At 36.5% G+C, this 13,905-nt stretch overlaps 1 protein-coding gene across 2 annotated transcripts in view; it reads left to right on the forward strand.

Annotated features, from left to right (window-relative positions):
- The window catches only part of LOC134744125 (uncharacterized), a 58,628-nt gene extending 47,286 nt beyond the window's left edge, over positions 1-11,342 (forward strand). For both annotated transcript variants that reach the window (XM_063677819.1, XM_063677820.1), the window contains one exon: positions 8-11,342. In XM_063677819.1, coding sequence (XP_063533889.1) covers positions 8-143 — 136 coding nt within the window. In that variant the 3' untranslated portion in view covers positions 144-11,342. The remainder of the gene's footprint in view (positions 1-7) is intronic.
- Positions 11,343-13,905: the final 2,563 nt, after the last annotated feature.

Below are 13,905 nucleotides of genomic sequence, written 5' to 3' on the forward strand. Positions count from 1 at the left end.
TTTGCAGAGTGATGCCGAGTGCGGAGCGCGCCGCGTGCCGCTGGACGCTGACCGGCCGCGGCGTCCGCCTCCGCGCCGACCTCGCCAGCCCCGAGGACGTCACGCTGGACACCGACCGTTCTCATGTTGGCACTTCGGTTTGAACCTAATTACCACTACAGAAAGTTTACAATCGAAGGTGACGCGGCGGGCGTTTACGACGCTTTCGCTTCAGATATTCTCCGGGTTCTACGCCGGCATTTCAATCTGAACCTTACGGCAACTACATAAAATACATATTTGATTGTAAGGCGATCGGCGCGTACGCCTTTAAAAGCCTCGGTACCTTATTATGACCGCCGAGAGTTATGTTCGATAGTAAGGGGCGACCGCTTACGCAGGTTTAGTTTAGGGGATGCTTGATGTTAGTAAGAACCTAAGAACGCTTGAGATTGAAGCTTACGATAAATACCGAAGATAGAAAGTCGATTGTAGAGCGACAGACTCTAAGACGCTTTAAAAATAATATAATTACAAAGTAGCTTCATTTTGTACTGTACCATATTGATCGAAGATTCTAATATAGATAGGTTGAAGTGAAAATGAGAATTGCAGCTTAACTGGAATTATTTTGTTGTTGAAACCTATTGTAACGCAATAAGGTTTAACTTCTGTAGTTCTCAAGACTCTTTTTGTTTTCCTTATGAGAGTGAGATAATGTATACAGAACTGGCAGCTTATACATAAGAAAAGAAAAAAGATAATTAATTACGTAAACATTTAAATTTAAGTCAATGGTCCGACCTTTTTAGTCAGTTTACTTTCATAATAGTGATAAAAGTGTGCCCTAAGCTTAAAGTGGAATGCTATCGTAATGTAAACGCTTGAATCGATGCAGCAAGACTTAAAGTTGATTGGAATTGGTATTGTCAATTGGCAGCTGGTGATTGGGAGTGAATGTGTGTGTGCATGTTTTGGTTTTAGAAATACGTTACTGAAGTGATTTTGGGGTACCTATAACGACAGATAATGAATGAATGTCATTGGGTGTGACATAAAAGGGTTAAAAAGACAAAGGTGTGTATTTCATAAAAACACACACCTACTTTTTAAGCAGTAAAAATTTTTCTTGTGTCCTTATGATTCATTGTAATTTGAACCTTCGAACAGGTTTGAACTTTTAAATAATTTTGAAATTCTTAGCCTGACAGATACATTCTTATTTGCCTTAGATCTCACTTGAATCAGGGCTGGAGGCCTAAATAACTCAATTTTCAACTCTACAGCTTTAAACGTTTTTTTGCGTGAATACTTTGATACTTTTAGTCTTTAGATCAAATATTGTAGTGAGCCGTTTTGGCTAAACTACAGCTAGAATAATTTCGACATTTAGTTTAGGTTGATTTTCGAATTGTTCTTCCCTAAGCACTACGCTTCACGAGCATAGCTTTATCTCACACTTATTATATTTATTTCCATTGCACTTCTTATGCAATATTTTAAAAAACTTTTAATAGAAACATAGCTTGCATGGTAAACTTTTTTAATCGTAAGTTGTGAAAATTATGTCGTGTTAAGTTTATTTGCCTATGCAGCAATTTTTAGGCTTTAAAATATGAATTTCGTGACTGAATTTACAGATATGTGTGTGAACGCCATTCTGGCGGTCTAGCATAAGTTGCGTTCTCGCGCGCGACTCCATACATCTAGCGCGACTTCAAGTATGGACTCGCGCGCGAGAACGTAACTTATGCTAGACCGCCGAGCGTATTTTGAGCATAGCTTTAAGGTGTGTGATTGAAATGGGATGACGCTAGAAAGATTTTGAAGTGCACTTGTATAGGACAACGATGGGGTATAAGCTACACTAAATTACTAGCACTAGAATTTTTACTTTTTTTAAACAGTATAAGGCAGATTTTTTTATAAAAATTATTAGCATGATAGCTGAAAACACTCGTAACGAAATGAAGAAAATTAAAATATCATCGCCATTGAAGAGAAATGCTGTTCCGCATTGCCGTGTGGGATCATTAAACGAATTTATTCTTGCAATGTTTAATTAAAAATTTAACCACAATACAATCACTCACTGGGGTCACTCAGGCACTGTTAGTGCATGAAAATGAAGACCTAGGCTCTGCGAAACATGTCGCGCGAGTGACTAAAAATACGTGAGTGAAACCGCTAAGTTAATATGTCTCACGATAGTTTAAATTCTATTACTACAGTAGGTACCTTATTTCTTGTTGCCGCACTGAAAATTTTCAGTGTTAGTAAGTTAGTTAAGTTGCATTATCGTTTGACACTCGTAGTATTAGCTTGAGATTTTACTATTTATTTATTTACACGTTTTAATCAGGAGGCATTAATTTAAGGCATTTATTTCGATCTCTCGTTTACTCTCTTATGTTAGCAGCACAGATTTAGTATTTATTCTTTAAAATTATGGCATTAATCTTACAAATAATTTTTTATGATAGGTTTACAAATTTTGCAGTGCCATTTTTCCCTCTAGCCACGTGGTCCTACTGCCTTTGTCCTAATAATCGGACCACATGAACTTTTTTTTCCGCTTGGTCCGTTTAACTAATCGGACTATTGAAACTGACGTTTTCTTAGACCACGTGGTCCCACTAATCTAATCGGATCAAGCGTTCTAGACATGAGTAACGCGACCTGCATACTGCATAGAGCCTAGATAGGTGCGACGACGAGCGAAGCGAAGATAACCGACATTTATTATTATTTAGAACAAAAATGATTATAATTAACATGTTACAAATGTTGTACAAAACTGAGAAATGATACAAATAGATGGAGGTTCATTAAACACAATATTAATAAAATAAAAAGGTAGGTAAAAACAACGTAGTAGTTCAAGAATACATAACTAAGTACCGGTATACAATTACGGACAATGAAAGTGGGCCACCCTGTGTAGTAATAGCCACACAAAGAGATCCATCCTCAATGTCCCCGAGTGTACATTAATATGTCGAAATGTATTGCTACAATTAGGAATTACTGAAAGAGTACGTTTAACTCATTTTATTGTACGATATTGATTTACATTACATTAAAATAAGAAAAGAAATGTAATGAATGATATATAGACAAATGAGTTCGTTTGGTCCGATCGGTAGGACGAAGCAGAATTTCAATTCCTGGTAGTCCGATTAATCGGACCAAGCGAAAAAACTGTTCATGCGGTCCGATTAGTAGGACAAAGGCAGTAGCATCACGTGGCCAGAGCGCCATTTTTCCTTGCCATGGAAAATGAAAACTTTACCGACATGGTAGTAATCATGTATTTTACAAGCTGTTCGTAATAAACTTGCTAAGATAATGCGGCATCGGCCTATAAGAATCCTACAAAGAAAAATACCTCATGATTTAGTGGAGTTGACTTTAATAAAATAAATATTTTCTTCCAGAATATATCTTTAGTTTATGTACGGTCGAGTTCACAAACATCTTTGAGTAAATCAACTTTAGAACACTTGATTTCGTGGGTCTAGACTGATAGACTCCCTAGCAAAGAAAAATCTATTTTTCAAAAACCATTAACCATTATCGTACATAACATAATGTAACTTTTATGTGATCAAGTTGTTAATTTTAATGTGTTAATTAAATACTTATACTAAATAAAAATACTAAAAAATACTAAACATGACAGAAAACAATACAACATTTTAGACAGACTAGTGAAAAGAAGCATAAGACGAGATATACGAAATTTTAACACGAGACTTGTCGAAATAGCCTTAAAAACCCATACATCTCTCCGAACGGCAAAAGAAGGTATAAATAAAGAAAGACCGTGGATTACAAGCCTTCGAAACGAAAATGGGAAAAAATGTAGTAGCAGGGACCAAATCACAGAAATTACTACATCATTTTATAAATCTTTATACTCTTCCGACTCTTTATTTTCAATACAAAACGGTAACTCTAGCCCAAATAACATTCCCCCTATAACAGGTTCCGAAGTAAACGCCGCTCTCAAGAGCATGAAGTACCTGAAAAGCCCTGGAGTAGATGGCGTTACAACCGAAGCATTAAAGATGGGAAAGAAAACTTTGTTACCTCATTTAACAAAACTATTTAACTCCATTATTTGCACTGGCAAGGTCCCTACAAAATTTTGCCATTCCGATATCGTACTTCTGCATAAAAAAGGAGACAAATCAGACATAAATAACTATCGTCCCATTAGTCTGATATCCCATTTATATAAATTATTTATTAAAATAATAGAAAATAGAATTGCCCCACTGCTGGACAAACACCAGCCACCCGAACAAGCCGGATTTCGACCTAGCTTCTCCACCACTGACCATCTCCACACTCTTAATCAAATAATAGAAAAATCCAACGAGTTCAGTGTCCCTCTGTACCTTGCTTTTGTTGATTATAGCAAAGCATTCGACAGCGTCAAACATTCCGCTATATTTTCCGCCATGCAGAATCAAGGTATAGATCCGGCATATGTTGAGCTCGTTGGAACTATTTACAATAATAGCACAGCTAGCATTAAATTGCACGCACCCGGTCCCGTATTCAGCATAGCGAAAGGCGTCAAACAGGGCGACCCGCTATCTCCAAAATTGTTCACCAGTTGTCTCCAAGAGATATTTCAAAAGCTGGCGGTCTCATGGGAGACGATGGGCATTGAAGTTGGCGGCAAGAGGTTAACAAACCTGCGCTTTGCTGACGACATAGTCCTCTTCTCCCACACGTCATCACATCTGCAACAAATGCTGCAATACCTCAGCACGGCGAGCCTTGAGGTTGGACTTACAATGAATAGAGCGAAAACTCAGTTGATGGCCAATCAAGCTAAACATAGCATAGTAGTAGATGGGCAGGATATACAATATGTCGACGAGTACGTTTACTTGGGCCAGATAGCATCCTTCGAGAACAGGCGGTCTATCGAAATCGATAGACGTATCGAGAACGCCTGGAAGAGCTTCTGGTCCATGAAAGCGCTAATGAAGGGTGACCTTCCCTTGTGTCTTAAGCGCAAACTCCTTGACATGTGCATCCTGCCCATCCTAACTTACGGTGCACAAACTTGGTCATTAACTGAGGCCCTAAAATCGAAACTCAAGGTTTGCCAGCGAGCTATGGAGCGTAGTATATTAGGTGTTCGTAGAACTGATCGAATCAGAAACACGGAACTACGCTCCAGAACTAGAGTTGCAGATGTAGGCGTCAAGACCGCTAAGCTTAAGTGGGACTGGGCGGGACATGTCTGTCGCATGCACCCGGAAAGATGGGCCAAAATGGTTACTGAGTGGGACCCACGGAGCACCATAAACGGTGCAGGCCGGGGTTCAGGCAGACCAAAAAGGAGATGGCGGGACGACTTGGACGCATTCTACCCCAAATGGTGGGAAAATGGCGATGACAGGGTCGAGTGGAGAAAACGAGGGGAGGCCTTTGCCCAGCAGTGGGACACCAAAATAGGCTAATAAAAAAAAAAAAAAAAAAAATTAAATACTTATGTATCTAATAATGCACGTGTAAACAAAAAAGTAAAAAAATCAACATAGTTTTTGAAACATCGACTTTTTTTGCTAGGGAGTCTAAAACACGAAAGTTGATTCACCGCTTTACAAGCCAACGTTCCAAATATACATGCACGACCTTATTGTAAGGGTTCCGTACCCAAAGGGTAAAAACGGGACCCTATTACTAAGACTTCGCTGTCCGTCTGTCTGCCTGTCTGTCAGTCTGTCACCAGGCTGTATCTCATGAACCGTGACAGCTAGACAGTTGAAATTTTCACAGAAGATGTATTTCTGTTGCCGCTATAACAACAAATACTAAAAACAGAATAAAATAAATATTTAAGGGGGGCTCCCATACAACAATTTTTTGCCGTGTTTTGCGTAATGGTTCCGCCCTTCGTGCGCGAGTTCGACTCGCACTTGGCCGTTTTTTTGGTGTCTTAGGGGCGAGTAAATATATTTTCGGAAAGTTGGCTTGTAACGATGTTTGTGAACTAGACTGTACCTTGTGACGAGTTGAAAGTGGATAGGAAATTGTTTTATTCATTTATAATATACCTTCAGAGCATTTTAACACACGACCATGCTTTTGTTGAGATGTTTTGGGAGAAGGAGCAAATATTTCATGAATTCACATATACTATATCGTCAGGTGACAACAAAACTCACTATTTACAAAAAAGAACAAAAATCAACCTTATTTAAGTATTAATATGGCTCACTATGGCTATTAACTTGTGGTAGTAATTAGTGAGTTTTGGTTGGCACCTGACGATATGTATGGCTCTAACCTTACCATCAGGCGGTTTGTATGCTTTTTAAGCACCATCGTGGTTTTTAACCTATATAAGTATGATAGAATTATCATAGTTGAATACCTATTAAATGAAATGAAATGAAAATAAAGCAATTTTATATTCACTTAACCAATTGTAGGCTTTTAAAGTGCAACAATGTTAACCACAACTAAACTAGGAATTATTTTAGATAGCTCTTTTAAATTTTACATTATTAATAGCGAACATTGCGCCGCATCTGCTAGTTTATCACTCAAAATAATAGAAAACACATAATTCATCCATTTACCTTACGAACATTGCACCGAAATAATTCGGTTTACTCACTAAACTCGTATTGTAATTTTTTTTGGTCCAATCAGTATTTGAGCCCGCTATTTTTATCAATATATTTTTGTAAGATTTATAGGGATGCATTTATATGTTATACCTTTAATGGCAGCTACGGAACCCCTCACAGACACACATACAATTATGTTTTTACAAAGTTAGCAACGTATTTTAAGGTATAAATAAGAGCCTGAAACCGAGAGATTACCTACTGTTATAATTTTTATATTGCGGAGTCATTTTTTTAGTGTTTGTTTTTGTTTGGGATTTACTATTTTTACATATAATTTAAACCTAAAAAAGTCCGTCTAGTAAATCTTTGGCCTTTATAATACTTATTTTAAGAACACGAATAATAACTGAGATAGAATTTAAGAACTTCATCTTCCTTCTTTCTATAACATATAACTGCGTCCCTGTATCTGTATCTGTAACGACACGATTGGGACGGTAGTATAGGTACGTCCAAGAGTTGGTCGCAGTGTTAGCAGCTTTTAGGCCTCTGTGCACATCGGGCCAACATCGGCCATCTTTGCGAATTGCGACGTAACATGCATTAAAACGAGATCGCCTAACTTCGTCCTTAGGATTGGCTAACGCCAGTGAGGTCTACACGAAGGGTCCACCTATACATATAGTGCCAGCGTTGGGGTCTACTCACAGTTGTAGCACTTTGCCTGTGTTAGACGCACGTAGTTCTGTCTAACCTTAGCTGTCCAATTATTTTTATCGATTGCTGCATATTCTAATGACTTTATTTAATACATAACAAAGTCCAAGTATAAAATCATCGAACAAAATAGTTGAACGCTGAAGTGTAGACACTTGTAGTTCATAGTCTAACCCCTAGATGCCGTTGACACTAGACACGTTGGTGCCCACGCTTAATATTTAATCGTTTTTTTTGTTATGATCCGAGGAAAAAGTTCTCTTTTTATCCCTTATACATCTAACCTGCTAAGCTGGATCTTTTGGAGATTACAAATAAAATAATTTATAGCAAAACGCTTATACCTAACTAGCGACCCGCCCCGGCTTCGCACGGGGTAGTTCAACTAATTTACACAAAACCTTTACAAATTATACGTATAAACCTTCCTCTTGAATCACTCTATCTATTAAAAAAAACCGCATCAAAATCCGTTGCGTAGTTTTAAAGATCTAAGCATACATAGGGACAGACGGACGGATAGACAGCGGAAAGCGACTTTGTTTTATACTATGTAGTGATGATAGCAATGAATGTAATGATCATTCTGAACAACAATATACTTAAGTGAAATCATTCATAATTATTTATGACGGTTTTCATAATTAAGGATCCAGTGTTGACTAGTCTATACCTTTTTTTTTTCAGGCCAAACCACACAGGATTAGTTTTAATTAGTTTCGCAATATTATCTACCGATTATCTATTGAGTGTGTGCACTGACCTTAGATGTAGTGATAGAGGCGTCCCTATGCCTTTAGGCTACGTGTTTACGCTTGGCACGCTCAAACGTATATAATTCTAAAATAAATCTTAAAGAAAATATTTTTTTAACGTCCAAATCACTATAACCTTTCTTAGGAAAAATATTTATATAATTCTTTTTTACGTACCTAATAACTGAAGCGAAATGTAGATAAAACTTTTCAAACTTAATGAATTATTGTCTTAGTTTTACAGTCATACATACCTATGCTCGTTAGCTCGTACCCTTCAATCCATATTACAAACTAAAAAGTTACTTATTAAACATATTAATAACGGGTCACTCGGTACGATGTGAAACATGTCGAGCGTTTTCGACTTAAAATACGTGAGTGACCCGTTATTAATATGTTTAATATGTCTGTGTCTCACGGAAGTTTTGTTATTAAAAAGTTACTTTTTCAAGTAGTCATTGTTTTTGTAACATATTAAAAAACTACTAGTACTAGTTGACAGAAATACCTGAATTTTGGTCTAATATATCTGTAAAAAGTTTCCGGTGTAACCGGGCAAAGACCTAAAATTACCGAAAGAACAGATCAATTATAAAGCATTTGTTAGAGTAGTTTAAATGTTGCAATATTTTAAGTGACCATGACAGTAAGCTTTAGCTAGGTTACATTAGGCTAGGAATTATATTTATTATAGTATAGAGTACAATTTAAGGTTGACAACTCCTGTTTGACATCTGTTTAAGGTCGCTGATCATCCAATCAAAATCGTTTACTGATTTACAACAGATATTTGATTGGCGCTTGAGCGACGAGATCAGATAGTCAGAAGTTCTCAACCTATTGTAAAAATATATTGTAATTATTGAACTCTAACGCTCTCTCTTAGATTCTAAAGCCAAATAGGTATGGATTGAAATTAATATATAGGTATAATTATATTATTTATTATACACAAATGGAGTCATTGGTAATTTTAAGCCATAACAATACAACGTTCTAATTCTAAATACTGCCGAGAAAGCAATATTATTAACGACAAGTCAATAATTATAAATGGATTGGTTTTTAATGTTCTACGTAAACCATTAAGTAAAACCATTGCATAATACTAACAGGGCTAATAATCATCACCATATTATAATTCTACTCCTACTTTTCACAAAATACCTAGTCCATTAATGAAGGGAGCAACTACGAGGCAATTTTAATGTCATGCATTTGCTACAATGTGAGGCAATTGTTTTCCAACAATTACCGAGCGTGTCGCCTTAACGAAACCATCACCACATCATACTCGTACAACTTGTATGACCACGTAATGGAAGCTCAACCCGATTCTGGTTCACACGACACGGTAAGAGAGGGACAGCCAAGTTCTCCCGTCTCCCTCACTCACGATGGCATTAGCCCACTCGATTTTGCTCATTAATTTACACCTAGTCTTAAGTCTGTCTTCATATGTTAGTTTTAAGACAGCACACCATGTTTATTTTATGAAATAATCGTGAAACTCTCATAAAAAATACTTAATTATAACTGAATGTGCCTACTTTTTGTCACAAAGTATGTTTATATTATAACAATAACAAAATGTGCCATTCAACCAAAAGGGTACTTATTGTCGGTTGCCAATAAGGCGCTGTATCCATGTGGCTTTTATTTGAAATCAACCTTATCGACAACCGACAATGTGGTACCTTTTTGTTGAAAATGTCACAAATTGTGAAATGGCTTTAGTATTTTAGCATATAAGTTTAGCCACTGTGGAGCTTTAGTTAGGTTACTAACCTTCAAATTATTTTGTTATACAGTACCAAAGAGAATTTAAAATCTTTTCGAGCGATGGCGCCATACCTTTGGCCTATACTCATGTAGATAGCGACACCTTTTGATGATTTAACAAATTTACACATATCAGCGACAGAACAAGGATCAAAGTCAAATGGCGTTCTTTAAGTTTTAATTCTGTGTCGAAAGATGGCAGTAAATTTTCTGAGACTACAAAATTTACTTTGACAATAAGCCTCTATTCTAAATTCTCTTTGACAGTACCTACTCAATAACAATTGGACGTATTTTTGCAAACAGAAACCAACCCACACCAAATACTCATTGAAAATCGAACCTTAATGTTAAAACAATGTAGTAAACATTTCAATTAGTCCCAGGTAGCAAAATGACGTCAAATGACGTCAGCGACGTCGTAATGACGTAATAATGCCGTCATTATGACGTCGCTGACGTCATTTTACGTCATTTTGCTACCTGGGGTATTTGGTGTGGGGTTTAAAAAAATATGTTCAATTGCAAAGTAAAGTAAACTCTTATGGGACTTGCTGACGTAAAAATTTCACCACCAATCTGTTGGAAGGAAAATACAATTTAGGTCAAAAAGGTCAAGTTTGGCTACGGGGTATGTGTGCCTGACCTTCACATTGGGACATGTTTACACTTTGATTATTGTTTATTGCGAGTGGCTACTTATATTTGCTACTTGCCTTTAGTGGCAAATAAATGAACTCTCACTAAACACTAATCAATATGTAAACAGGCCCGGTATGAAGACCAGTCACACTTATCCGTATTGACCTCTAACATATCGGGAACAGAATGCGGCACGCAACTATGCATGTAATATAACTGTCGAATTGGGAATGACCGAACGCTTGACACGCCATCTACAATTAGCTTTCGACGGACGTTTCCCATTGAAAAACTTGGTGGTCAAATTGTTACAGACCCACCCAGCCTTTATATGGCAGGCTTTATTTCCAATTTCAATTTATTTCAAAGTGATTTGAGTGAAAGGGTTCTATTTTGCATAATTCCTCACACCCCTATAAACGGTTAATAAACGTCAAGTCGAACAGTGAAGTGTTAATTTCTGCCCCAGGCCTTGTTTGGTTTAACAATCCGTCCCCCCGAACTTTTCAGTATTTTTTCATGAAAGCCCACCTGTTACGAATACACTATCGCTGTGCAGTCGCCATCAGATATATCGAAGCGGCCAAGATGCTCATAAAATGTGAGCACGCACTCTTAACGCCTTGACAGTAGAGGCGTGTTCAGATATTAGTGAGCACCTTGGCTGCTTCGATATATTTGATGGCGATTGTACCAAGTACACTATCATTTATTACCGACACAATTATGATCTCTCTCATCCTTATATAATATAAAAGAGACTGGTGTGTGGGTGATAAGTGCTGGTTTTATGCCTTGTGGCATTTCTTTGTTTAATAAATGCAATGTTGTGAGATTATTATTTAATAAAGCGTTGAGAAAATGTGTATATTTTTATTTCGGTTTTAGACCGGTCGTCATATATTTATATATTTCGGGGATCTCGTAAACGGCTCTATCGATTTTGATGAAATTTGCTATATGGGGGTTGTAGCCGCCGTGCAGGTCTCGACGACAAATAAAAAGACATCGATTTGAAGTAAACTTATAATCAATAGGTGCTGGTTACTTTACAAGGTACAGTTGACGTAAACGGTTAAAGGTGTAGAAGTGGTCATGGTATAGTATCTCTGAAGAGGAGTAATGTAATGCTGATAATAATGCCATCTCTGGGTTATGCTGGACATATATTCCTCAGCCGTGGTGCCCTGCTGAGCTAAAAAGCGGTATCTCAATTGAAGATTGCATGCAAATAAGTACCTTAAATTTGAATCATAACGTTCCATTTCCAGTTCATTCGTTTTTGAGATACCGCCTTTAGCATAAGGAGGGCTGAGTGTGGCTAGATATCATTCTTGTGTGTAGATAGTAGAAAACAAAATATACCAAAACAAATATTTAAGCAGGTAACTTAATCGTATTTAATTAAATCTAGAAGAATATATTTTAATAAAAAATGTTTTGATAGTGTTACTAACCTTACGTTGCAAATGAACTAGGAAACAAAATAAATTTGAAACGTAAAAGTAGTTTTTTTAATATGTAGTGCAAACACCGTACAATGACAGACTGACGTATGTAGACGAATAAAAAAACCAAATGACGTTTGGTTTGACGGGAAATTTTGAAATTATTTCTAAGTTGTTTTTTAATATAAATTCCGTTTAAACATATTTTTGGTCAGATTTATGTTAAGATATTAACAAACAGCGTTTCTTTATATCACAACCAACCTTGTAAGTTGTGTTGAGTTGTGCTCTTACTCATTCAACCAAACCAACGCAGGCAAGATGAAAAGCAATGCCGGCCGGGCCGCGCCGAATCTGTGTACCTTCTTGTATATACATCGGTATAAGGGCAAGGTAAGTAAATTTTCGAGTTTATAATATATATATACCTCCTGAACATTTATTTATTATTTCATCTTTATCAAAAGCTTTGATAGAGGCTTCGGGTAAAGCATATTTATGAAATGTTGGCGATGGAACATGGAACATTGTAACATTTCAAATAACAGCCGTTGAACTAGCACCATTCTTAGTGCCCGTAAGGCCCGTCATACACGTTGCTCTGATTATCATAATTAAGATACTATTTTCCGTGCCTAGGTCTTAATCTGATAAATCAACTACAACCTGCCAAAATTAGAAAGACATACATCTAATGATAAAATCCAACCACAATACGTTACCTTTGTCGACATTTTACATGAATAATATCCCGATTCACTGATTTCTTGTTACCTAACATTAAATGTGACAATAGCACACCCTTAAAATGCATGCTCAACACTTGTCCTGTTTCGCTGTAAAATAACCTTTTTATACTTTTGATAACATCTTAACTGTTAATATATTTTCAGGTATTAAAAAGCTTTCAGAATAAAGTTGCGACACGGCAGGTATCGTGCTTTTCTTCGATAAGTTTTTCGATGTTGTCAATGGCAATTTCAGTGAACCTAAAAAAGGAAAATCTACCTATGCGCTGTAACACCCAGATCACCGCACCACAAATTGTGGATAAAAAGCTTGAATGTTCTCAAAACTATGAAATATGCGACAAAAATGGATCTAAATTAAATCAAAAAAAGTTGGATCAAACTATTGAAGCTTTCCAAGTTATTTTGGGATCAAGAAGAAGAAATGAATTAGGTTGCCTCTAATTATTGTTTAAAACATAGTCAGGAAATAAATTGTTACATACTTGCTGTTAAGTTATTTTCACGGAAGTGCGCTTAAAGCGTCGCTGTATTTGCATGTGTCTTAGTTACTTGGAATGGAACGTATGTAAATAAGTAGGTACTTATAAATAATATATTGTACTTGATTCAACATAAGTTTTCATTTATTTATTCTGAAAAACTGATTTATGTAGTTTTCTAAGCAAATGGAAATTGGTACGACAAAGATTACTACATAAATCAGTTTCCAATATTAAAGTTGTTACATGTAGGTAAAGAACCCATAAGTACGTGTGTGTGTGTGTGTGTGTGTTTGTACATGTGTGCGTGTTTACTGCATATACAGTCTCATTAGTTGAGAGCAGGACCGCTAGGGGCAGCACTAGTAGAGACGTGAACGTGAAATGTCCGAGAGTTTCTTATCTATTACAGTAATAACATATACTAATCTATGGAAGTGGTGGTAACAGTATGGAGGCTGATGCGAAAGTGGTTAAGCTAATTTTGAATGTTAAAAATGGTAGTCTAAATTTAGGTGCCTCTAATTAGGATTGTTCATTTTTTTTTAAATGTTCTATTTCGAAAACCATTTCGAGATATTAGGTTTTTAAACAGTTTCCGACATTTGCTGCGATATAATAATCGAGGATTGAAGATATTTCAACAAGTATACTGATGACCTTAGTTTGACCTTCTCGCGAGGCTGAATATAATAATGTCATCGTATAGTAAAAGTTATCGAACCATAGTAAATAAATCCGTCACT

This window comes from Cydia strobilella, chromosome 9 (assembly GCF_947568885.1).
Source record: "Cydia strobilella chromosome 9, ilCydStro3.1, whole genome shotgun sequence".
NCBI lineage: Eukaryota > Metazoa > Arthropoda > Insecta > Lepidoptera > Tortricidae > Cydia > Cydia strobilella.